General features: G+C 42.0%; 1 protein-coding gene across 2 annotated transcripts; it reads left to right on the forward strand.

Annotated features, from left to right (window-relative positions):
- The first annotated feature begins 979 nt into the window (after positions 1-979).
- TMEM41B (transmembrane protein 41B) lies at positions 980-23,812 on the forward strand. Of its 2 annotated transcripts, XM_054971700.1 has the most exons (7): positions 980-1,192; positions 9,056-9,173; positions 13,191-13,319; positions 15,892-15,985; positions 16,804-16,908; positions 17,572-17,710; positions 20,059-23,812. In XM_054971700.1, exons 1-7 carry the CDS (start codon positions 1,081-1,083, stop codon positions 20,226-20,228), a joined length of 867 nt encoding a protein of 288 aa, XP_054827675.1. In that variant the 5' UTR covers positions 980-1,080; the 3' UTR covers positions 20,229-23,812. The 2 variants fall into 2 exon arrangements, with proteins under 2 accessions (XP_054827675.1, XP_054827676.1); XM_054971701.1 differs by lacking the exons at positions 980-1,192; positions 9,056-9,173 and adding an exon at positions 11,815-11,985.
- The last annotated feature ends 534 nt before the right edge of the window (positions 23,813-24,346 follow it).

The following is a 24,346-nucleotide window of genomic DNA, read 5'->3' on the forward strand; positions in this document are numbered from 1 at the left end:
CTCTACACGAGACTTCTTACACAATGATGCTCAAGTGTAGGGAGATGCAATGTTAGCTGGAAAGAGTAGTTTAAAAAACAACGGACAAGAGATTGCTCCTCAAAGGTTGTGTTAATTTCATCTTTGCCTCCCCCAAGGCTCTGCCAATTTCACCTTCCCTTGGGGAAGCTGAAATGAAATTAGCAAACTCTCTGAGGAACTCTCTCTCAGCTGTCTTTTTAAACTATGCTTCCTGGCTAACTCTGCGTCTTCCTACACTTGAGCATCCTCATGTAAGAGGTGTGGAGCGAGTACCAGCACCTTGTGTGTGTCTGTCTCCCAAGCCCCGAGGAGAATTGGTGGAAATCGGTGAAACATTTACGTATGAGTACCAGCAGGGCTTTTTTTCTGGGAAAAGAGGTGGTGGAACTCAGTGGGTTGCCCTCAGAGAAAATGGCCACATGGCTGCGGCCCCGCCCCCTGATCTCCAGACAGGGGAGTTTAGATTGCCCTCCAAGGGCAATCTAAACTCCCCTCTATCTGGAGATCAGGGGGCGGGGCCGCAGCCATGTGACCATTTTCAAGAGGTTCCCGAACTCCGTTCTGCGTTCCCTCACTGCAATGGATTGTGCAGTGTCCCCATTTATGGCTGCTTCATCAGGTGAATGAAATATATCTTCTGTTGGTGTGTTTATGATATAAATGGCTACCATAAAGGCAAATTATAACAAGCCCAAAACTTTGTAAAATGTAACAAATTCAAACAGTAAGATGAAAAACTTTAACGTGTGCAGGATAAGTTCTATGAACATCCGGGTAGATCTCAACTTCTCTTCTGCGTTACCGCGCCGCCGCAGAAAGAGAGAGAGAAGAAAATGAGGCACTACCGTATGTACTAGACAACACGCGCGTGAACACCCTTGGGTTGAGAGTGAGCGTGACGAACGAGTTTGTACGTGGCTAGCGCTGAATCGACGCATGCGCCTCGAGGTGACGGGAGGGAGGCTGCGGATCCCGCCGCCTCTCGCGGCCCTTGGCGCCGGCAAAGGTTCATCCGGGCTTGTGTGTTGCCGGCCGGCTCGGTTTGTTCGTTAGGAGCCAATGGCAGAGGCTGGCGCGACGCTGCGAGGCCTTGCGAGGCCGTCGGAGACGGAGATGGTAGCCGCGAAAGAAACGGAGGCCGCTGTGGAGCGGCATCAGAAGCTGATTGCAGGTGGGAGACGGCCACGGCGGAGAGACGCGGAGGAGGGGGGAGGGGGGCGCTGGGACGAAGCAGGCTGCGTTGAGTTGGGAGCGCTCGGGCCGGGCCGGGGTCAGAGGTCTGGCTCGAGCAGAGAAGGGCGGAGAGGGGGTAGGGGTGGGAGGGCGAGTCAGGCGAGGTGTGCATGCTTGGGAGTTTGCTCTGAACTGAGCCCTGCTGAGTTCAGAGGAGTTTGTTGCCGCGTAAAATGTGTGACGTGATCGGACTCCACTCTGCCTGGAAGTCTTTTAGTCACCCCTGAGGATTTGGTAGTAGGTTCTCAGGCACTCTGCTTATGCTCAGGGAGACTCAGTCTTACAAAGGTCACAGTTCGAACGGAGCTCAGCTGCTGAAAGCGAGTTCTGGGACTGAGGCCCGTCTCGAGCTCTATATAGAAGACTGGCTGGATTGCGTTGGTGTGGGCGGACAGTTTGTAGGGCAGTGTGTGTTAGATTTCACAATAGTTTCAAGTCTCCTTTTGCTTATCTTGGTGATCGTTCTGTTTGCTAAACTGATTTCTTTATGAGAACTGTCCTACTGCACCAAGCAGTGCTTTAAGATCCTCTCCTCGTTTGTACTCCATCTTTATCCCCAGTGGTGATCCAAAGTGGTTTATATCATTCTTGTGTCTTCCTCTTTATTCTCACAACAAGCTTCTGCTATTGGGTAGGTGTGTGACTGGCCCAAGGTCACCAAGTGAGCTTCCACAGCAGAGAGAGAATTCAAACCTGATTCAGCAAGTTCCTAGTCCAACACTCTAACCACTACAACAAGCTGGCTCTGTGACAAATAATGTGCGCTTGAATGAGTGAAGGTTAGCAGTTGGGACTGGTGAGATGTTTTGCAATAAACAGTCTAATGCCTGGTGCGAACAATACTTGATTGCTTGTTAGGAGGCTACTGCAGGTTGAACTTTACAAAATTGCTCCATTGAAGTGGCCCAGGTGGGACAGCTGTCACTGACTGTGGTGGGAACTGCTTCAAGTAAATTCCATCTTTATGACTGACCCATCAAACTCAAGAAATTTTCAACTGCATTTTCCTAAAGAATCTTCTGTATATGGGCTAGGTGGATAGCATTATTTTTACAGACATCTGTAAATTGGGCATCCTTTTCAGTTTGGTGTAGTGATTAAGAGCACAGGACTCTAATCTGGAGAGCCGGGTTTGATTCCCCACTCCTCCACTTGAAGCCAGCTGGGTGACCTTGGGCTAGTCACAGTTCACTGGAGCTCTCTCAGCCCCACCCACCTCACAGGGTGTTTTGTTGTGGGGATAATAATAACATACTTTGCAAACCACTCTGAGTGGGTATCAAGTTGTCCTGAAGGGTGCTATATAAATCGAGTGTTGTTGTTGTTGCAGTTGCAGTAGCAGTATAAACACAACCTCTTGGCCAGTGTTATCCCCACTGACCTTGGATGAAAGTAAGAAGTTGTTCTTTCATACAAGTTTAGTTTTTGTTGGTGGTCTTATAGATGGTTATAAACAAGTTTTTCACAATGCAAAGAGACATTGTCAAGATTGAAGGGGCTGTTTCTGTTTGGTATGTAAACAACTAGCTCACTGAAACCTGATTTCCTTTCTAGTGGAGAAAAATTGCTGCACTAAATTCTTAATGAAAGTGAGAAAAGCAACTGGGTCTAAAGCAAATATGATAAATAGTTCTCTAGTTACTAGTGTCTGCAGGTGGACATGGTCCCTTTCTTCCCCATCTGCATAGCAAGCTTTTAAGCTGTAAACCTATAAAATCTTCCAGTAATTCTATGCTAGCTGTTTTCATACAAGACAAACACTGCTAGGATCTACAGATGTGGGGTATATTTGAAACTGTTGAGTTTATCAACATTTTCTTAGCAGATTGCATTTTTGTAACTGTCACAGAATTTGTAAACAAACAGTCTGGAGCAGCTATTCAAAACTATCTCTTTAAAGAACAGATTTCAGATTTGAACGTATCATGTGCAGCCTTTAAATTCCTTCCTGTCTTCAGTATATGGCTAGCATTAGTATTTCAAGAAGATCAATAAGAAACACTGTATTTTATTTCTTTGAATGGAGTCTTAGTAAGTACTTTTTACAAGCAGAATAAGTATAGGAAGAACAACAAAATACTTGGGGGTGTGGAGCATGTGAAGAAAGGTATTCTTTGTTTAAACAGTTATGGCAGCTGTATTCCACATCACATTATTAGAAATTCTGAAATTCATTAACACACCAAGAATTCCATATTTATGCAGTTCAGTTGCAACTGGAAATGTTATGCTTGTGTTGTAAACATTTCACTGTTAGAATTTGTTCCTTTACTCTGACTTATTCAAGCAGTATCCCTTCAGTGAAGTTACTTGGATCAAAGACACCTGAAACGTTGAATTTTTCAATCAGTTTAAAGTGAAGATCTAGTCTGATGCACTGTCACAGTGAAAACACTAAACCAGACTGGTGTACCACACATCTGTATTATATCAAACTTTTTTCTACATTAGAATAGAGATGAAATTATGTTTTCCAAATTGTAGTTGTAACTATCTTTAATTACAGATAAAAACTTAAAGCACAATCTTTAGAACACTTCCTTGGGAGAATGCTCCATTTAATAAACCTGAGCAGGATTCTGAATAATTGCACTAAGTGCAATTAAAAGTTCACTCATAGTTGTTTGCTTGTAATATTGAGTTGTCCAGTGGTGTTTAGGATTTGTTCCAAAAAGAATCTTGATTAATTACTGCTTGTGTAAGAAACACGGTAATGGTAGAAAATACTTTGGAAACAATGCTTTATTTAGCTGCTAGAGAATAGCGCTTTATTTAGCTGCTAGAGAATAGCAATAGCTAAAACTTGTAAATAACGGGAATGAAACTTTTAAACATTAGCTTAAGAACATTAACAATTTTTCAAAAATGGAATTTAAAAAAAAATTATCCTGACAAAATATGACTGTCTCGTTTAGCTTTGGTACCTTTAAGTTGCATAGAGCTAAGGCCAGACATGCTGCTTATTTCAAAGTTATATGATTGCACATTCATATAATTGCTCATGATATTATGGTTAAAAATTTTAACCTAAGTGTAGGTGCTAGTATATCTGCCTGCAGTACGGATGCAATAATGCCTGGTTGGCGCAGTTGTGTTTATACCTTGTCTAAATGTGTATTTGTTGGTATAGCAAAGCGAGTCTTAAGACTGATCTAGTGGAATTGGAATGGATACCTAATCATCTTATATTTTTATACAAATCTAAAAGATGAAAATTTAGTCACACGTCACATGACCAGGTGTTTGTGACACTTGAATCCATTACTATTTGAGGCTTTATTCTTTAGCATCAAGAACAAATGACAGCTACTTTCTTTTTTTAAAAAAACATAAATTTCAGAGAAGAAAATTGTGGATATTGACCCGTAAGCTATGTTGTGACAAGATTCTTAAGCTTTATGTTAGTACTATGACTGAGATTAACACAACTGCATACATGTAATATTACCCAAAGATTCTGATGGGTTGACTGAAATCTGTAGTAATATAATTGAATTCAGTCTTTTTTCCTTATTTGGCTGTCTCGCCAGTTCATACAGCCACTTACCTAGCTAGTATAGGGCATGTTAAATTGCTTATCAAATATCAGGCCTCAGCATAACTATTGGATCGTCATCGTCCTTCTGTGCAGCCCCACATTGGGGACTGTGCAGGCCAGCCGCGGAAAAGATTTTTCTAGCTTCCAGAGATGTGAAGGGGACTCTCGGATCCACCGCGCGTGCGCGCCGGTGTTCCTGCCAATTTTGAATGTATATATATCCGAGCGTCCCCGCCATTCCCTCAGTTCCTTTTTCGAAAAGGTTCTTATTCTAGCGTTACTTGTTTCTCTGTGTGTCTCTTCGGAGTTTGTTCGTCGTGGATTGTGCTGTACGATATTTTCCTGTGTTCCATTTTGTGGGAAATATCATTACGAGATGTCTCAGACAGCTTTATTTAAGAAATGTCTGAAGTGCAGCATGTAGATGGCCCACTCGGATGGCCATGAGCTCTGTCTCATCTGCCTGGGCGAGGGGCATATTGTGGAGCGTTGTGCGGTGTGTATGGCCTTTACCCCGAAAGCGAGAAGTGATCGAAAGGCCAGGCTCCGAGCTTTCCTGTGGGATGCCAACCTTCTCCCCCCCCCAAGCCGTCGGGTTTATCGGGAGACAAGCCCCGCTCCATCGCCGGCACCGTCTCGGAAATCGCCGGAGCCGCTCCCCTCGGAACCGACGGGGCAACCCGTTCCGGAGGGCCGAACTGACTCCGGTTCCGTGGATCGACCTTCTAGCCGGAAGGCTAAGAAGCGTTCCTCGTCGAAATCGTCTTCGAAGCCATTGTCAAAGACTTCGGCCGCCGAGCTTCTTTGGAGCCCCCATCTAAAAAGTCCAAGTCCAAGTCAAAAACCAAGGGTCGTGTCCCATCTCCGACCCCGACTGTGCGACCCGGCTCGCCATCCAGGCCGGTTCTGATTGATGACGATGTGGTGAGTCTCCATACCCCGTCACCTCCTTGTATGCCTCCTCCGGCACTATCGGAGGACTATGTCCCATTCCCGCCACTCTCGGAGCCGTATCAGTCATTTGAGCATTCCCTGCCATCCGCTCCGGTGCCGGTTCCAACCTGCCCTCTTGATTCAGACATTGCTAGGCCTTATGGCCTCCTCCACAGGGGTGGTTTTTTTCGCACGTCTGCGCATGAGGCCTCTGCAAAACTGGTTCATCCGGAGGTTCAACCCCCTCACTATGGGCCAGTATCAGAAGTTCTCCATCCCCAGGGTGATACAGCGGTCCTTGGCCTGGTGGACTGTCCCTGAGAACTTGTCCGAAGGTTGTCCTTTTGGCCCCTTCTTGGCAGAGGTCACCGTCTTTACTGACGCCTCCAACTTGGGATGGGGGGGTTGCTGTGGGCAGCTGTCGGCCCAAGGCTTCTGGTCCCTAACTGAAGCAAACATGCACATTAACCTCTTAGAACTTAGAGCGATCCGTTACTCCCTTGCTTCTTTTGCAGATGTCATTCGGAACAAGAGGGTTCGGGTCCTGTTGGACAATACCACGGCCTGCTACTATCTCAACAAGCAGGGAGGAACGGTCTCGCTCAAGCTCTGCAGGGAAGCTGCGACTCTCTTGAAATGGGCCATTGTCAACAATGTCCTTCCCAGGGCCGTTCACATTACCGGGGAGCTCAACACCGCAGCAGACACACTGAGCAAGGTGTTTTTGCCTCAGCACGAGTGGTCCCTCAACAGGGCTTCCACCAAGTCTTCCGCACATGGGGTACTCCACTCATCGACCTCTTCGCCACGGCCCACAAGAAGCAGGCCCCGCTGTTCTGCTCCCGGGCCGGTGTTGGCCGTCGCTCGCTAGGGGACGCCTTTCAGATACCCTGGTCCCCAGGGCTCTTTTATGCCTTCCCACCCTTCCCGCTCATGCACAAGGTCCTCTCCAGGGTCAGGGCCTTCAACACCCACTGTATCCTGATTGCCCCTCGGTGGCCTCGCCAAGATTGGTTCCCTCTCTTACTCTCCCTTTCACAGGGACAATGCCTAGCGCTGCCACCTGCCCCGGACCTATTGATCAGGGACGGGGTCAGGCACCGCAATGTGGTGGTTCTGAACCTGGCTCCTGTGCGCTCCGGCATAGGCCTTTCCTCAAAGGTTCTTAAGGTTATTCTGAATGCCCAGAAACTATCAACTCGGCTATCCTACCAGAGGAAGTGGTCACGATTTTCCGGGTGGTTGACCCCCAAGGGGATTTCTCCCTTTGATTGTTCCTAACCTATCATTCTGGACTACCTCCTGGACTTGTGCTCGCAGGGTCTTGCCTTCTCGAGCATTAAGGTACACATGGCTGCGATCTCTGCTTTCCATGAGCAGATTGATGGGAAGACCGTTTTTACACACTGGCTTTCCAAGCAGTTCCTGAAGGGCCTATTCAAGACCTTCCCTCTTAGGGCCCCTCCGATTCCTCAGTGGAGTCTGTCCCTGGTAGTCTCCCAACTGATGCTCCGGCCCTTTGAGCCCCTGTCCACCTGGCCCTTGCCTTTACTCACACAAAAGGTAGCCTTTCTGGTGGCAATCACGTCATCTAGGCGGGTAGGTGAGCTGTCTGCTTTGAGGTGTGACCCTCCCTTCCTGCAGTTTTTCCCTGGTACGGTCATGCTCCACACTAGCATGGAATTTCTGCCCAAGGTGGTCTCCAAATTTCACCTACAGCAAAAGGTGGTCCTCCCTTCCTTTTTTCTGACACCCTCGTCCCCAGGGGAACGGACGCTACACACCTTGGATGTGAAACGTGCTTTATTGTTTTATTTACATCGCACCAAAAGTTTTAGGAAATCTCCTGCTCTGTTTTTGTGATACTCCGGCCCTCGCAAGGGCTTGCCTGCTTCTGCCCAATCCATCTCTCGTTGGATTGTGTCTACTGTTAAACTTTGTTATCAGCAAGCTGGAGTCCAGTGCCCCTTGTTGCTTACCGCTCATTCCACTCGAGCGCAAGCTGCTTCTGCTGCCTTCCTGCAAGGAGTGCCGCTCCGGGACGTCTGTCAAGCTGCAACGTGGTCCACTGCAGACACTTTCATCAAACATTATTCTGTGGACGTGAATGCACGGCGTGAATCAGCTGTTGGCACGGCTGTCCTGCATTCTTTCTTCACGTAGACACTCACACCCGCCCCCATTGGTGAGATGCTAGTTATTCTCCCAATGTGGGGCTGCACAGAAGGACGACGACGATAAACAGGGTTTCTCACCTGTAACTGTGGATCGTCGAGTCTCTTCTGTGCAGACACACATTCCCTCCCACCTACCCCGCTGTGAGTGCTTGGTTGACTAAGTTGGTTCTCCGGCGGCTCAGGTGAACTGAGGGAATGGCGGGGACGCTCGGATATATATACATTCAAAATTGGCGGGAACACCGGCGCACATGCACGGTGGATCCGAGCATCCCCTTCACATCTCTGAAAGCTAGAAAAATCTTTTCCGCGGCTGGCCTGTGCCTGCGCAGTCCCCAATGTGTGTCTGCACAGAAGAGACTCGACGATCAACAGTTACAGGTGAGAAACCCTGTTCTTCTATCTCGTACACAGTTTAAAGGTTGCAAATCCCATGCTGCAGTGCAGTTGTAAGAATATACTGCATGTACAGAAGCACCACTAGCAAAACTGGTAATAGGCTCAGGAGCTTTGATTCAAGATTTGACCTGTCAGTTGAAACGTACTAATTTTAAGAGAGGATGAAAATGAAGATGTTAGCAGCTATAAACTGGGTATCCTTTCTGCTAGACAAAAAGAAGCAAAACACTTAAAAAGTATGTTAAGATAACAGCTTTGATTTTAAGGCAAACTGCTAAGTCCAATACATTTGTGTTGTACCATGTGACACATTAAAAAAATTATCTGGATGTTTCATCATCTCTCTGCTGTTTTCTGCCAACTCATGACCATGTAACATCACAAGAGGGAATATGCTGTGCTCATTGCGCAATTGTGGCACTGACAGTTGCAATAAACACTCTTGGGATTATTGTTCTTTGGCGGGTCAACATGGATGGGTGAATTAACCTGTTTGCCATGTGATATGTCATACAACTGCCTGGCTGATTGAAATGGTCAGTTGCATCTTGGTGATCACCTTCAGGTTTCTAATACCTTTTCAGTGGAGGTGACAGCAAACAATACTGCTTTTTTTTTGGCCTTGATTGATTACTACCGCTGCTAAAGAGATAAGAGAACTGCCTTGAAGCTGAACTAGATTTCAGTGAGCTTGAATCAGTTGATTGGGTTGATGTATTCATTTTTGAAAACATTACATTTTGTTTTATTTCAGGAAAGGCCCACACAGAAGGTGGCTCTGCACGAATGTCGCTTCTCATCTTGGTATCTATCTTCTTATCTGCTGCCTCTCTTATGTTTCTGGTATATAAAAACTTTCCACAGCTTAGTGAGTAAGTATATGACGGTTTTAATTTTAGTTTTGAGGTCTCTATAGAGTAATTTAAGGATGTCTGGATAAACCTAGTCTGTGCTTCTCTGCATCAGTGCATGTAAATTTCTCAGGGGTGTAAGTCATTTGCCTTAAGATCAGAGGTCAAGCTAACCATCTATTAATATTTGGTAGAAATGAACGTCCCAATCCTGCTGGGAACAACTTTTGTAGAGTCTTCCTTTCAAATTTTTCCCATTAGGCAAACTCCAGCAAATATTAGTTGTGTTGGGTATATCTGCCCTGCAAATAAAACCATGTGGAAATTAATATCTGACTACTTTAGCTGTCAGAGACCTGCCACCAAAAAAGTCTGGAGGTTGTATTTTTGTTAAAGTGCTTAAAATTCTTTGTTAGAGGTCTTTGTCCTAATTCCTCTTCATAGAAGTACAGATTTCCAGAGTTCCTTGATAAGGAGCTCTGATACTTAAACAGATTTGAAATTGGTTTGCATTTGTAATATAGCCATATCAGTGGAGTCTTTCTCTTGTATCTGGTTAGAGTCCTGTAAACTACCCCCCCCCCAAAATCAATTTGACAAATAGTTGAAATTCATTCTTTATGTGGTCTGTTAGTCATCCCAGCTGTTTTAAAGACCTCGTGCTAATGCATCCTTGTCAGTTGTTTTCTGTTTTCCCCCTTTTAAATCTTTGTATTTACTGCATCTGTTTTATTTAATTCTGAAACATTTCTGCTATATGTAGTGCCTCTCTGCATGTGCTTGAGCAGTACCCTGTGAGGCATCATGATTCAGGAAGGAAATTGACAAATGGGATGAGACACAAAACAGAGCTAGAAAAGGACAAAGTTGAACATCTGGGAAAGACTGGAGCATGTCAGCTCAGTACAGTAATAAAAATGGGAAAATGTTTCCCTGAGAGCCTTCAAAAAAAAAAGGTTAGAGAAGCAGCTCTCTGGGGTGCCTGATGTAGCAGAATACCTTCCTTGAAGTGAAAGTTTGGCTTAAATGACCCTTAAATATTTGTATACATTTTTTTCATTTTCTCCTCTATTTTATATTCTCTTTAATTTGGGGGTTCACAGTTCCCTTTCTATATTATATTGCCATCCTTATGAATTTGTCTATTATTTTGCATCTCTGACCTCTCTTGTCCAAAATCATTTTAGAACTTTAATGCTTCCTAATGTTGAAAACCACTGTGAACATGCTCACTTATCACTTGCCTGCTTTTTCTCACTCCATTTGCTGAATGAGGAGATGTAGGTCCATAGAGGCAAGCAGAGGGCAGATTCTGAAAAGAATGACAGGAATGCCTCTTTGAAAAACCGGAGGGGCTGGAAGGCTCATTGGATATGATGGGAGCCATGAATGCCCATAGATTTTCAGCAGCTCCGTTGAAATACATCACTGTATTGGAAAGATGCAAGGGGGATGCACGGTGGACCTTGGGAGCTATGCTCCAGTGCCAGGATGATGGCCCCCCCAGCGCAGAATGATGGCCTCCAGGACCAGAGAAACCGCTCTGGGGGCTGTCATCCCATCCTCAGCACAAGATCCCCAAAGTCCCTCTCTGCCTCCATAAACATCAAAAGGGAGAGTGATCTGGCCTGCAAGGGGGAGCCTCAGAGATTCCAGGACATCGCTCCACATCCCCCCCCCCAACCTGGCACCAACCCCACCCCTTGCATGCTGTGGTCTTCTATCTGGCTTATCATACATCAGCACTGCTGTTGGAGAATAGGAGTCTTTCATGGTGCCCCACCCCAACATGTACAGGCAACACTCACAAGTCCCATCTCACTGCCTGCAGTGAATTTGAGGGGGTGAAGGAGGAAAGGGAAACTGGGCCGGGCTGGAGCCTCCAAGCTGCCACTGGACACATGCTCCTTTTTCACAGCAGAGCCACACAAAAGCGTGGAGACATCTGGAGCCTCCTTGGGGCCATCCCATCCATGCCAGCCTAGAGCCAGAGACCTTTCGCTGGGATGTGTGAAAGGGCAGCCCTACAGAGAAGTGGGGTAGTGGTGGTGGAGCTGCTGTCATGAATGTGCAAGAAAAGAGGGAGGGAGTTGTTGTTCAACACAGATTTTATTGAACTGCTAAAATGATGTCTGGACACATGTTGCCAATGTCCCTTGCCGAGGTAGTTGTGCCTACTAGCTCAGTGGCTAGAGCCCAGAGAGCCATTCTTCATGCTGTTATCTCAGGAGCAGGTTTGACTTGCAGGCTGGCTTGGGAACTGCTCCTGAGGCTGACTGGACTGGCAGTCAAGAAGGATTACTGGGGGCTGGAACAGCCATTCTCCTCAGCCTGCCTGATGGGTTGCAACCTTCCTGAATGGGAAAAGGAGACATGTGGCAACAAGTCTCACATAGATCACAGCCAGGTTTGCCACATCTTGGGAATGTGTCCATGAGTGGGACAGCAGTGGCAGCATCTCCTTCATTGCAGGTGCTCCTGGCAACCAGATGAGGGATGCTCCTCTGGCAGGACAGTGCTTCTCATCCACATACAGCTTTCCTGCTCCTATGGCTGCTTGGAGCTTTGATCCTGTGACCGAGACAGTCGTGGAGTTTTGTGTCCACCATCACAGGGGAGTTACGACAGCAAGCAACCAGTCACCCTGACCCACAGCCGTGATTCCTCCTCTGCCCAATGGGGGAGCTCTGCTGAGGGAGTCTGAATGGAGTCCTGATATGGCCTGCTGGAAGCCCCACCAAAAAACATCTGTGTTGAGTGCTGCCCCTTGGGTTATTGCCTCAGTGGCAGGCATGGGCCGTGCTGGCTCTTGGGCAGGAATCACAAACCCCAGGTGAGCCTCAACTGTAGAGGCCAGCGTTTGGGGAGATGTGGATGAAGGGAGGGGGAGGCTGATGTGAACGAGTAAGCTGGGGCTGCCACTGCCACAGCTCCTATTTACCTGTCACTAGGTCCTTGCTCCTTCCTGAGCCAGTAGTCAGGAGACTGGTGACCTGCAAGGGAATTTGGGTGGTAGTTGTTAGTCAGACATGCTGGACTTGGCTCTCCTCCCATATATGAGTATGAGGCATGCCCCAAATTTTGTTAAGTCCTCCGTCTGCCCTTTTGCCCTGCCACTGCAAGCATCCTCTCCTGCCTCATGCTGTAAGTACCCATGGCAGGGACTATCAGACAAAGCCTCCGACTGCGTCACCAATTACCCGGGGTCATGGGCATCCTGGCTGGAGGTTATATTGGGTGCCCAAGAAGCTGATTGGGCATGGGGAAAAGGGGTTTGGCCTCCACAGGGGTGTGAGTAGATTGGTTGCCACAGTAGTCTGCATCCTATGCTCCGACAGGCCGCTTGGCTGGGGCTGGGGCAGGGTAGCATTGACTTTTCCCATACGATGGACGCCTATGGGCTATGCTATTGTTTTTCACGGCATAACTTTCCGTTCTTGCTGGGGGCATTCCCAGGCCCGAAACAGCTTAGAGAACCGAATAACTTGTGCCTCGCCCCCTGCCTGCTTCCCATGACTGCAGTTATGCTGGCGCCCAGCTGCTGCTGCGGGGGGCACTGTGCCAGCGGTGGAAGGGTTACGCCGGTGTAAGTCTGGAATATGGCAGCATAACTTCTAGTTGGCTCCCTGTGCACTTTCGTCCCCCCCCACCAGGATTGCGCTGCCCAGACTGGTTCAGATGAACTTACTGGTTATGCTTAGTGAGGGAGCATGACTGAAAATGTAACATGCTCTTGCATTGCATTCAGCGTACATATCACATCTCTTAATGGCCTCTGGATTCCGTTCTCTGTGCATTAGATTTTCTTTGCATAGGCAGTGAGCAAATGGGGAACTGCTGCAAGGAGTCTTTTGGACCAAGTGATAGAGCAAATCCTAGCAGTGTGTGAACAGGGCATTTGTGATCTACTTCCTATAACTTTGTTAGAACAGCCCCTTAATTGTAGGCTCATGGTGCAGTGTGTGTTTGTTAGTGTTGCAGAAAGTGTTATCTATATATTTTGGTAACTTCATATTTCTTTCTCTTTTTTGCCTGTAGGGAAGAGAGAGAATGTATAAAGGTTCCCAGAGACATGGATGATGCTAAAGCTTTAGGAAAAGTGCTCTCTAAATACAAAGAAACCTTCTATGTACAAGTATTAGTAGCCTATTTTGCTACCTATGTTTTGTATCCTTTTAATGAAAAATGAACATCATTTCATGAAATGTGGTGTGAAATTGTTTTGCTAGGCATGTTTATGCATATATTTTGATAACAGGTCCTCTGATTACCAGCTTAAAGAATATTAGATAAAATATAGCTGCCTTCTAACAAGTCTGTTGAGCCCAGTATTGTCTATTCTGGTATCAGTCAGCTCCCCAAGTTGTCATCTAGCATGACAGTGGAAAAACCTCTGCTTGAGGCCATACATGGTCTAGAACAGTTTTCATTTTTAATTAACTGTTTAAAATCAAGATAGTTTCAGGTGGGTAGCTGTGTTTGAGAGAACTAGAAAAGACCCTTAAAGATAAAGATAATTCAGACTATGGTATCCCCCATTACTGCTGATGCATTTTTATTATTTGACAGTGCCAAAGCTCAGAAAAGCTTTTACTTTAGCACGAATTAGTGCTCTTCCCTCAGCGGTTTTGGAGGGTAGATAAAAGAAAGTACCATATACTAACAGAACATGCAGATGTGCATATGATAAAGTTGAAATCATTGAACATATTATAGAGTGTCCCATATTTAAGGAGTTGAGGGCTAGCTTAATAACTCCTCTACTTAAAAATTTGGAACTTCCTAATGTGAGAGCCCAGATGATGTTCTTATTATCAGATACATACGATTCCATTACCCTTTCTGTGGCAAAATACGTAGGGGCAATAATTAAATATCAGAAATAATATTAAGTAAGGTTTTTCCCATATTAATCTCTGCATAAGGTGTACCAGATAGGTATATTACTAAAGTTGGACAATGAAGAAAGCTGACAGGAAGAAAATTGATTCATTTGAAATGTGGTGCTGGAGGAGAGTTTTGCAGATACCATGGATGGCCAAAAAGACAAATAAGTGGGTTTTAGATCAAAGACAATAATGCTAGGAAAATTGAAAGGCAGTAGGAAAAGAGGAAGACCTAAAACATGATGGCTTGACTCAATAAAAGAAAACTTGTCTACCAGTTTGCAAGATCTGAGCAAGTTTGTTAACGATAGGCTGTTTTGGAGGTCTTTCATTCATAGGGTCACCATAGGTCGGAGATGACTTGATGGCACATAACACACACACATAAAACCATGTTGGTCTATAGTAAAATGAAGATAATATTGAACCCATATCAAAATTAACTCTTCTCTCAGGAATGTCCTGGCTTGCTATCTTCATTTAAATTTAATAAAATTTGCCTCCTTCAACACAATTAGCATTTAATATCTTAGAGGTTGAATGCCACGGGAGTGAATTATTAAACTAATGCTGTGATCAGGGATCAAAAAAACTAACTTAATTTAGTTTAATGCTGTATTCCTAGGCTTTTATAATGCTTCACATGGAGGATTCAGGAACCATTTTTACTTTTTAATGTAACATGGTATTGCTGTGCTGCCAATACTGTTTTTGAGAGAATTCTCAGCATAAAGTCTGCTTGTTAAATCAGGCAGCTTTATTTTTATTTGTGGGTTCTTCTGAGGAGATAGAATTGGTAATTAGTCAAGGCTATTAAACACTTTGCTAGAAATGAACTATTAATGATCTATTGATAATTTAAAAGTTGTTGGGGTGTATTATGATTAGTCTATGTAAGCAGTTTTTAGAAATTAAAATCAGGGCTATTGAATGTTGACATTTACTGACAATTTATGTTGTAAAATATGCTTTCCTAAAATTACATTCATAGAATTTAACCTGAAATGAGAGCTGAGATTCAGTGATAATTAACGTGTGAAACCATATTGGTGTTTTCTTAACCATAAACACCAATATGATTTCACAGATGTTAATTAGAGCAGCATAGTCTAATTCTGCACTTTCCAAATTGGTGCAGAGTAATGGCAGTCATCTCAACATTCACAGTGTAATTAAAAAAACTTAAAGCTTTCTCAAACAGTCAACTGTACATTCCATTAAAGACATTGGTGAGTACAGTTAAGTTGCTGCTCCTTTACCTCTGTGAGTGTACTGAAGAACCAGTTGTAGCTATGAGAAGTGTACCTATATGGTACAGTTGTTTGCACACTTACAATTGTATATGTATGCTTAAAACATCTTTTGTGTACCCTCAAAAGGTATACAGGCTTTCTTTAAGGAGACATTAGAGTGCCATTTGTCTAAACAGTATAGGCATACTCCAGCTAGGGAAATTCCATTCACATGTTGCAAAAAAATGCAGTTTGTTCCTCATGAGTAGGAACCTGCTGAATTTTCATGTCTTCCCTCATGTGAGATCAGAAAACTTCAGCTACCTCCAAGTAGTTGTGATGGCTTCATGACTAATTGGAGTTAGTTAACAACTTCCATCTTCAATTGAGGCATGAGGGAGTGAGGGCACAAGCCTGGCTGTTCCTCAGGTTCTTGCCCATCAAGAACAACTGAACTGCTCAGGAGGTCTGAATTGTGCTCAACTGTCAGTTGCTTATGCTGTGATAATAGCTTTTTAGATATAAACCTTTTAAAAACAAATTAAGAATTGGGAAATTATTTTGAATTTTTGCTTTTGTAAATACTGAATAATTTTATTCTTAACTAAAATAATCTCCTAGCCTGCAAACTTTTGCTATTCCTGGGTCTATATTTTTGAGTATACTTTCGGGATTTCTATACCCATTTCCATTAGCTCTCTTTCTTGTCTGCTTGGTAAGTATTTATTGTAGCTGGGAATACATTATCTCCTTCCAAATATTTATTAAAGGTATTTGGTCTGTTGTGCAAAAACAGTTGTGAATAATTACAAAGCAAAAATCTGTCTTGTAATAGATAGTTATTAAATTAGCACACAAAGGAGTTCCCTATTTAATAGGTGTTTGGCTTACAGGTTTACATTTAGCTGATGAGGTGTCCAGTACCAATAACTAAGATGTTAAAATTGGGCTAGCTTTCTTCCCAAGTGGGATCATAGTACTGAAACCAATGGAACATGTTGTAGTAACGCAACATATAATAGTGAAGTCAGTGAACTACCAGGGCTGCTGTTGTTTTCTCTTGACGTAAATGGAGGGGTGTGTGTGCGTGCAAAGTCAGCAGGCCAGACTTTCAGACAGGAAATATTTTATGGGGTGCTGAATTATTTAAGCACCTTATGTACACTGCTGACATTTTGCAAAAAATGCTAGTCTCTGATCAATTAACATGGGATAGGATTTTTAAAAGTGCAGTTCCTTGCAGAAAAATGGCACTGCTCTGGGTAGGAGTAACGTTCTTGAATGTATAGGTCTGCCGTTTACTACAGCCTTTTAAAATTATTTTAAGTACTGTTACTGTATCTTGATTACACCCAGGCTGATTACTGGAGGATATTAATTTCATTTGTTTGAAGAAACTTAGGAGGTTTGAGGATTAGAACTGTACCATTCAGTGGGGTTTCTTCAGATGATGGTAGTTCACCAAGGAGAATTTTCATATGGAGCTGGTAGTTACAAAGAATACAAGTGACTTTTTTTGTCATTCATTTACAGTGCTCTGGCCTTGGAGCTTCTTTCTGTTATATGCTGTCTTATTTAGTTGGGAGACCAGTTGTGTATAGATATCTAACAGAGAAAGCTGTGAAATGGTCAAAACAGGTAAAGTTACTTGAAGTGAACATCTGTTCCTACAGTACTAAACATAAGCAGATGCACATGGGAATGATATGTAAATGGTCAATTTTTCTACTGCTAATTAAAAGGTTTAGTAAGTTCCTCCCCAAACTAGTAATACTGTTAGTTGCTACATTTAGAATAACAGGAAGAAGCATGGTACAACTACCTAAAATAACAGGAACAAGTGTGGTATAACTACCTGAAATTAATATCTGTGCTTCAAGAAACTTAGCCCAAGCAGGGGTTGCCATAAGATAGCCATGATTTGATGGCACTTTCCTCCACCACCCATTCATGTGCAGGTGAACTAGAGTGATTCAAGCAGTAAAGGATGGCACAAAATGTGTGTTGAGTTCACAGACGTTTTCTGCAGCTATATGAGGGATTCTGTGAAAAATGAAACTCATACACCTCCACCAGCATTAGTTGATTCTTCTCTTCCTATATACCTCCCGTTATTTGGGGCTAACAGTGTTAATGTGTACCCTTTCTCTTCCAAACTATACTGAGGGCTAATTAGTATATCTGCTTTCCTTAGTCAGCCAGATGTTTGCATTCTAATTTTCTAGTAGTGTTAATGGAGGAAAAATTAGTTATACTTCTAGGATAGGATTTTTTTTAATTCAGGGTTTTTATTTCCTGCAGGTTGAACGGCATAGAGAACACCTCATTAACTACATAATATTTTTGAGAATAACGCCATTCCTTCCTAATTGGTTTATCAATATAACCTCTCCAATAATAAATGTGCCATTGAAAGTATTTTTCATTGGTACTTTTCTAGGTAAGAATTCTGATTTAATATTCACAGCTTCTGAATGCAGTTCAGTTTAATTTTTTGCCTGATTCCTTAGAACATAGCCCCATCTATTGGGCAATTGTAGAAAAATGTAATAACTTTCATAGTGTATTTTTGTGTGTATGTTCTTAATTTGCTTGTTCTGTGTCTGCCCATGGTTCTTTGTAATGTATGAGTGCATTCTATTAATTTGTGGATGTTTCCTGGCCTCCAGGTACACAAGCCCATGTTTTAGAGCATCTCTTAAATTTCGTTGTTAATACTACTGCCTGTTGTGCAAACTTTTCTGGCACCAAAGGGCTATTTAGAGTAAACTATTGGTGCTCATCTAACTTCAGAAGCACATTTCTTTAACATCATTAGCTGGCTTTTCTTCCTGAATAACGTAAGACGCTAGGCAATGGAGGATGTAAAGATTTGCTAGGTTTTTACATTTTTTTTTTTTTTGCGGGGAGGCTTTTATAATAACACTCGATTTATATCCCGCCCTTCAGGATAACTTAGTGCCCACTCAGAGTGGTTTACAAAGTATGTTATCATCCCCACAATAAAACACCCTGTGAGGTGGGTGGGGCTGAGAGAGCTCCAGAGAACTGTGACTAGCCCAAGGTCACCTAGCTGGCTTCAAGTGGAGGAGTGGGGAATCAAACCCGGCTCTCCAGATTAGAGTCCCACGCTCTTAACCACTACACCAAACTGGCTTTTGATCTAAGCATTGAGTTACTGCTACCTTCACTTTACAATGCTATCCTATGTGCCCTTCTATGTTAATTGAAATCATTGGTCTGAGAAGGGTGTAACTCTGCTTAGGGTTGCAGTGTTAGTTTCCCTTCTTGTCCATGGTAAAAGGAGTTGACACTTGAGGTATACATTTGAATGTTCCCAAACTAAAAATGTACCCCAAATGAGCTGTTTCAGGTTAGCTTGAGGATATCCAAAATGACCTTAAACTCTTCCAAAGTTCTGGTAGTAATGAAAAATTATCTCCTAGAATTTTTGCTTTAGGAGGCCAGGAGCGAGGAAGGAGAGGGAAATTGGTTCTTGCTTGGTAATGCCTGTAAATTTTAAAGGGACATCTTTTCTATGAGAACTCCAGAGGCCAGACCTACTCTCATAGAAAATAATGGCCCTTTAAAATTTAAAAAAACAAGGTGCCACCAAACATCTGTTCAGGTACTAGGGTTTTTGGATATGGAAACAAACCCAGAGTGAAATCCTGAATTGGCAAGAATGTTCCCCCAAAATCTGGGATAACAAAACAGGTGCCTTACTGGACCCAAAATGGAAATGGAATTTTTTTATGTGCACATTCCTATTTAAAATTTTAAAAGTGCTGGAGTTTCCCATAGCTTTGCTGCCTGTTTTCTAGCTGCCATGTTGTTTAAAAAGAATCCAAGTGTCAAATGCTTCGAAGAGAGGAAGCAAAAGAAAAATAAACCATTTTGGGGTGCCTCACTTTCCTTGGGGCATACATTTATAGCTAATGACAACAGGAAAAGATCCAATATTTGGAAGAAGCAACTGTTTGAAGAATATATTCCCCTTCAAATACTGATGTTGTCATTGTTGGTTAAGAAATTGTTTCTGGCCAAAACTGTTGAAGTACTATCACTTACTCTCTGAATAAAACAGGAGCTTGGCAAGGGATATAATCCCTGCTGATAGGTCAGGCTTCTGGATTGTAACCTGGGTTTGGAAATGTTTACTAACCAGGTCTAGCTATTGAAATAATGCAAGTATTTTAGTAAATACACATATTTGCTTGTTAATATCAGAATAAGGGATACAAACATAGGTAAGATGGTAGGTCTTAATGAAGAATTGAAAGGTTGTCCTTGTGCTGGCTGCTTTTTGGGCAGTAGACTTACTTTCAGACTGTAATCTTGCATCACTTACTGGATGGAACTCAAGGATGTCAATTCTGAGTAAACTTGCTTAGGATCACACATCTACTATGAAAATGGATTCCAACTCTTAATTTGTGGCAGATAGGACTCCCTGTGCTTTCATTAGGGGTAAAAACTATGCATAAATTAACTAATCTCTCATGCAGTTGAGTCTTCTCTTTGCTATGATATATATTCTAAATTTGTGCCAAAAATTCCTAGGCTTTCACCCCATAACAGCAGCTTCAGTATGGCGTTTTAAAAATATGACAAAGATACATTTTCAAAGTAGGTTGCAATGTGGAAAAACAGGGTAGAAGAGTGGAAAGAGAGCAGGTGTATAGATTTTTTCTTCATACTCTTCTGGATGGCCTTCAGATTTAATAATGGCACTTTGTGTTGAAGTTTTTCATTGTTTTTGATCTGTTTTCACAATTTTCTTTCCAGGTGTCGCACCACCATCTTTTGTAGCAATTAAAGCAGGAACAACACTTTACCAACTTACGACTGCAGGTGAAGCCGTTTCTTGGAACTCTGTTTTTGTTCTCATGATTCTAGCTATTCTCTCTATTTTGCCAGCTGTCTTCCAGAAGAAACTTAAAGAAAAGTTTGAATGAAGATCATCCTGGATCTTCACTTCCCATATTTCATCTCAGGATCAGCACTATTTGTATGATCAATTTTTATAGGATCTTTAGCAAATTAAAAAAAAAGGAGACAATTGTAAGAGAAACATATTTCTGAACTTGCTCAGTTTTATTTATGGGGCACAAAGGCAAAATAATTGCAGTTGGAATAAAATTAAGGTGACTTGCTTTTTAAAAATGTGAAGTATTGTTTTATGTGATGTGATGACTTAATGTGAATAATTCATTCTTATCCCTCCTTTCTGTTCTTTCCTTCATCGTTTAAAAGCCCTGAAAAGAACAATGGTCAACCCAGTGGAATTCTTGAGTAATGAAGAATGGGCAGATAATTTGAGCAATGATGCAGATGTTCCTGGGTTTCTTTTTATTTGTTATTTTACATTAACCATGGAAATGCTGAAAGGCATCAAGTGACTTTCCTTTTATAAATGTTGGTGGGAGGGGCTGACACATTAAAAATTCTAGGATTTTCAGTTTGAAAGTTTGCCAGTATTTCAGTTGTATGGCAGCTATTTCCAAAATTGCTAAATTTTATGCAACTAATTATTCAGCTGTCAAATGTAACAATCATTAGCATATGTTTGAAATAGGGAAAGGGGGGTTACGTTAGCAACAGGTAGGTAACTCCTCCAAATACTTCATTAAGTGGAATAAGTATGCATCATTTTTTAGATTTTAAATTATAACATGACCATGCAGAACTTGAAAGCATTGCCTCTGATCCAAAGATCCATGGGTGCCCCAGCTGTGCACACTGTGTCCTAACAAGTACATGTCCTCATTTATTTTCTTGAGACTGCAGTTGAAATAAATGTAAAGCACGTAAGCATGAGGCAAATCAATTTGTGCCTGTATGCATGGATCAGGGAAATCCTGTACAAACTGTGTATTTTGTACATTGTTCTTGCAAACTGGAAGACATGCCCCTGTTCTGATGGAAGGCTAACTGATCAACTGTAAAACAAAAATTCATTTTTTGAAATGGAACTGATTTATGGTTTTTCCAGAATTACTGGAATGTTTTGATACTTTTCCTTGAATCTTTATTCCTGTGACCAAGAGGTGTTTTCTGTTACGGGTTTCCTTTATACTGTTCCAGTTCAAATGGCTCATAAGCACATACCTGTCTCTAGGAATGACTACTTTGTAAAGCCATTTTTATAAGAAGTTACACAGCAAGCGGTATAACTGTCACTTGACCTTTTTTCATAAGCAAATCCAGATTACATGCCAGTTTCCTGTCTTTCTCTGAGCCAAGGCCAGTTTGCAAAGCATAGTATGCAGGCAGTTACGCACAAGTAATACTGGCTTAGATAAAGAAGTGTAGTCTAAGGTTATTCCATTGTACCTGTTGGCCTTCTTTTGGCTCCTTACACATTTATGGGCATCCTTTTGCCCACTGAATTACATTCCCCTACTACCTATAAGCCATCTAAGGTGTAGAGCACCTTTTGGCTTTGAATAAAGGCCCTATATGACTCCAGCTCAAGAGGAGTTGAGAATAATGAATAGTACTGTAATGGATCAGACTAAGATCCCCAAGATTCTTGGCAAATAATCTGATACATAGGAGGCAAAATTTACAGTTGTGGAATATAGACATGGTGAGAACTCGTGTTTAAAAAAGGTTGGTGCAATTCACAAAGTCACAAGTCTTTTTTTTTTTCAAATCAATTTTTATTGACTGGGTTAACATACATTTCCATAATACATAATACAACTACATTTACCCTTTAAATCAGTATATATGCCCCCATCCCTTCCCCTTCTTCCTTTTCCCTTTTTGACTCCCAACAGCACTATAACCCCTTTATTTCTTATTATTATCTCTATTCAAATACTTGTCCCTATTATAAAAGGTAAAGCTTTTACTTATTCTCTATACATCTTAATAATTGTCCAGAGACCACAACTGTCCTTTCACATCCCACTCGCTTTCAAGATACTCCTCAAGTTTCCCCCAGTCATTTAAAAATTCACTTGGATTCTGTTCTTAAAGAGTCACACGTCTTGTGAAAAATAGAAAGGAGTTAAGGATGGAAATAGATTATAGACTTTGGAACTCTGTCTTGGCTCAACTGTCTCTTAAAATATTTACAAATATTGGCCCTACTGTCTTTTTAAATATTTACAAATAGGAACCACACATACCCCAAATTTTGGTTGGTATGTTGATGGCAAAGGTAGTGAATCCATCCCATACCTACTGTTTGACCTCCATGTAGTTTTCTCAAATGTGTATCGAGAAAGGGATATGCAGAAAAAGTTCACTCTTTGTTTACCGAGCACCACAGTCCCAGTCCATACTGGTCTTCCTGATTTAAATTTGTTGACATTTAAAATGCTGAGAAAATCTGATTACTGATCTTCAGTATCTTGTACTCCAGTGTCTGGGCCTTAGCAGTATCTTAAGTTTTGGTTTATTTACTGTCTACTTTTAAATTTGGTTGTATAAATGGAAAGCACTATACAGAATGCTGTTGCTGGGAATTCTGTGGCTGAAGTTTCACATTGCTTAATAATGCTTAACTGGGTGACAGTTTATTAGAAAATTTTCTAGCACTCAGAATTTTGAGGAAGTGACTTGTTTGCATCCTTGTAAAGTGATTTCCCTCATCCTGAAAATTTCTTCTTTTCAATGGAGCATTTGAAATACGAGAATATAGAAGTGTTGGAAGTGCTGGCACCTTCTGCAACTTTGTTTTCCTGTAACAGTGTGGACTGAGTTATTTTATCACAGTATTGTGTGTAATGCCCAGGGAATATGTGTATATAATTTTTGTTCTGTGTGTTCTATTTATGTAGTTTTTATTGCCACAACTATTTTTCAGTGTGTTTAATGAATTAGTATGGCGGCATATTGTTTGATTCCCTAACTAGCCAGCGTATTTTATCACTTATATAAATTGTTCAAAAATGGACCAATACTATATGTAACAACTCATGCCATTAACATGGTGCTGAACCTTTTTGGCCTGAATAGTAAAACTATCTGTAGCAGAGTTCTCATGCACTTGATGTTCCAGGCATGCAATTTGGTACAGACTTACTCCAGCGTCAGTTGAAATCAATGAGCTTAGAGTAGAGTAACTGCATAGGGTTGTGATGAAGATCAGCTTTCTATAAGTATTGTGGTGTTCTTATGGATTTGAGTCAATTTAGAGTCAATTTTTCCTTCTATCCTGTTTTCTGTTCAGGATACCATTTAACATGATGGAGTTTGATTTAGGTGTTTTGAAACCTTTTGTACCACAGAACAGCCTTAGATTTTATACCTGTGTGGTTTTATTACTTTTCAGTGGTGTAAATATGAAATAATTTGTAATGCAATTAGCTTCATAAACTAAAGCAGCTCTTTAGTTTGCATGGAAGTTCTTAGCTGTAACATTTTTTAGAAACTGGCTTATACCCCACTTTTCTTCATCTTAAGGAAGCATCTAGAATGATTACAGGATCAGTATGTCAGCATGTAGAATTTAGTTTGTTGTATTTTTAAGTCCTCAAGTTCTGGAAAGCACTGGCAATACATGAACAAATTAAATAAGCCTAAAATATTTGGTAGCTGTGTGGCATAACATTGACTTAAGAGTATTAAACTTCCACTGTTCACACATATAGGTGGTAGCAACAACTTTTAATCAGGAAAAGAAGTCTTCAAAACAGCAATTTAAAATTGGTAACTTAGACTTTTGTCTGTTTTCGGGAATTTTGAACTATTAATATTCTCTAAAGTTTCTTCAAAATATTACGTGTCTCATACATTTTACAATAAAACAATTCATTCAACAAATGAAGTATATTGATTTACAGTAGCATTTCAGCTGAAAAGCATGGGAGGAGACGGGGAAGACATCAAGATCTTCTATATTGAGGCCTAACAACTTTAAAAAAAATTTGTCTCCCACTCTTTAAGATCAAATTCTTATTCTACACACGTCTGTTGCTGAGGCTCAAGAGCTGTTTTTTAAAAGACTTCTTCCCTTACATTTTTACTTTTCTTGGTGTATTGTCATTGTACATGGCAGTACTCAAGTAACATAAAGAGTGAAGTCCCTTCATCATGGGGTTTCCACTCTCAGTGAGCTTGT

This window comes from Eublepharis macularius, chromosome 2, assembly GCF_028583425.1.
Source record: "Eublepharis macularius isolate TG4126 chromosome 2, MPM_Emac_v1.0, whole genome shotgun sequence".
Taxonomy (NCBI): Eukaryota; Metazoa; Chordata; class Lepidosauria; order Squamata; family Eublepharidae; genus Eublepharis; species Eublepharis macularius.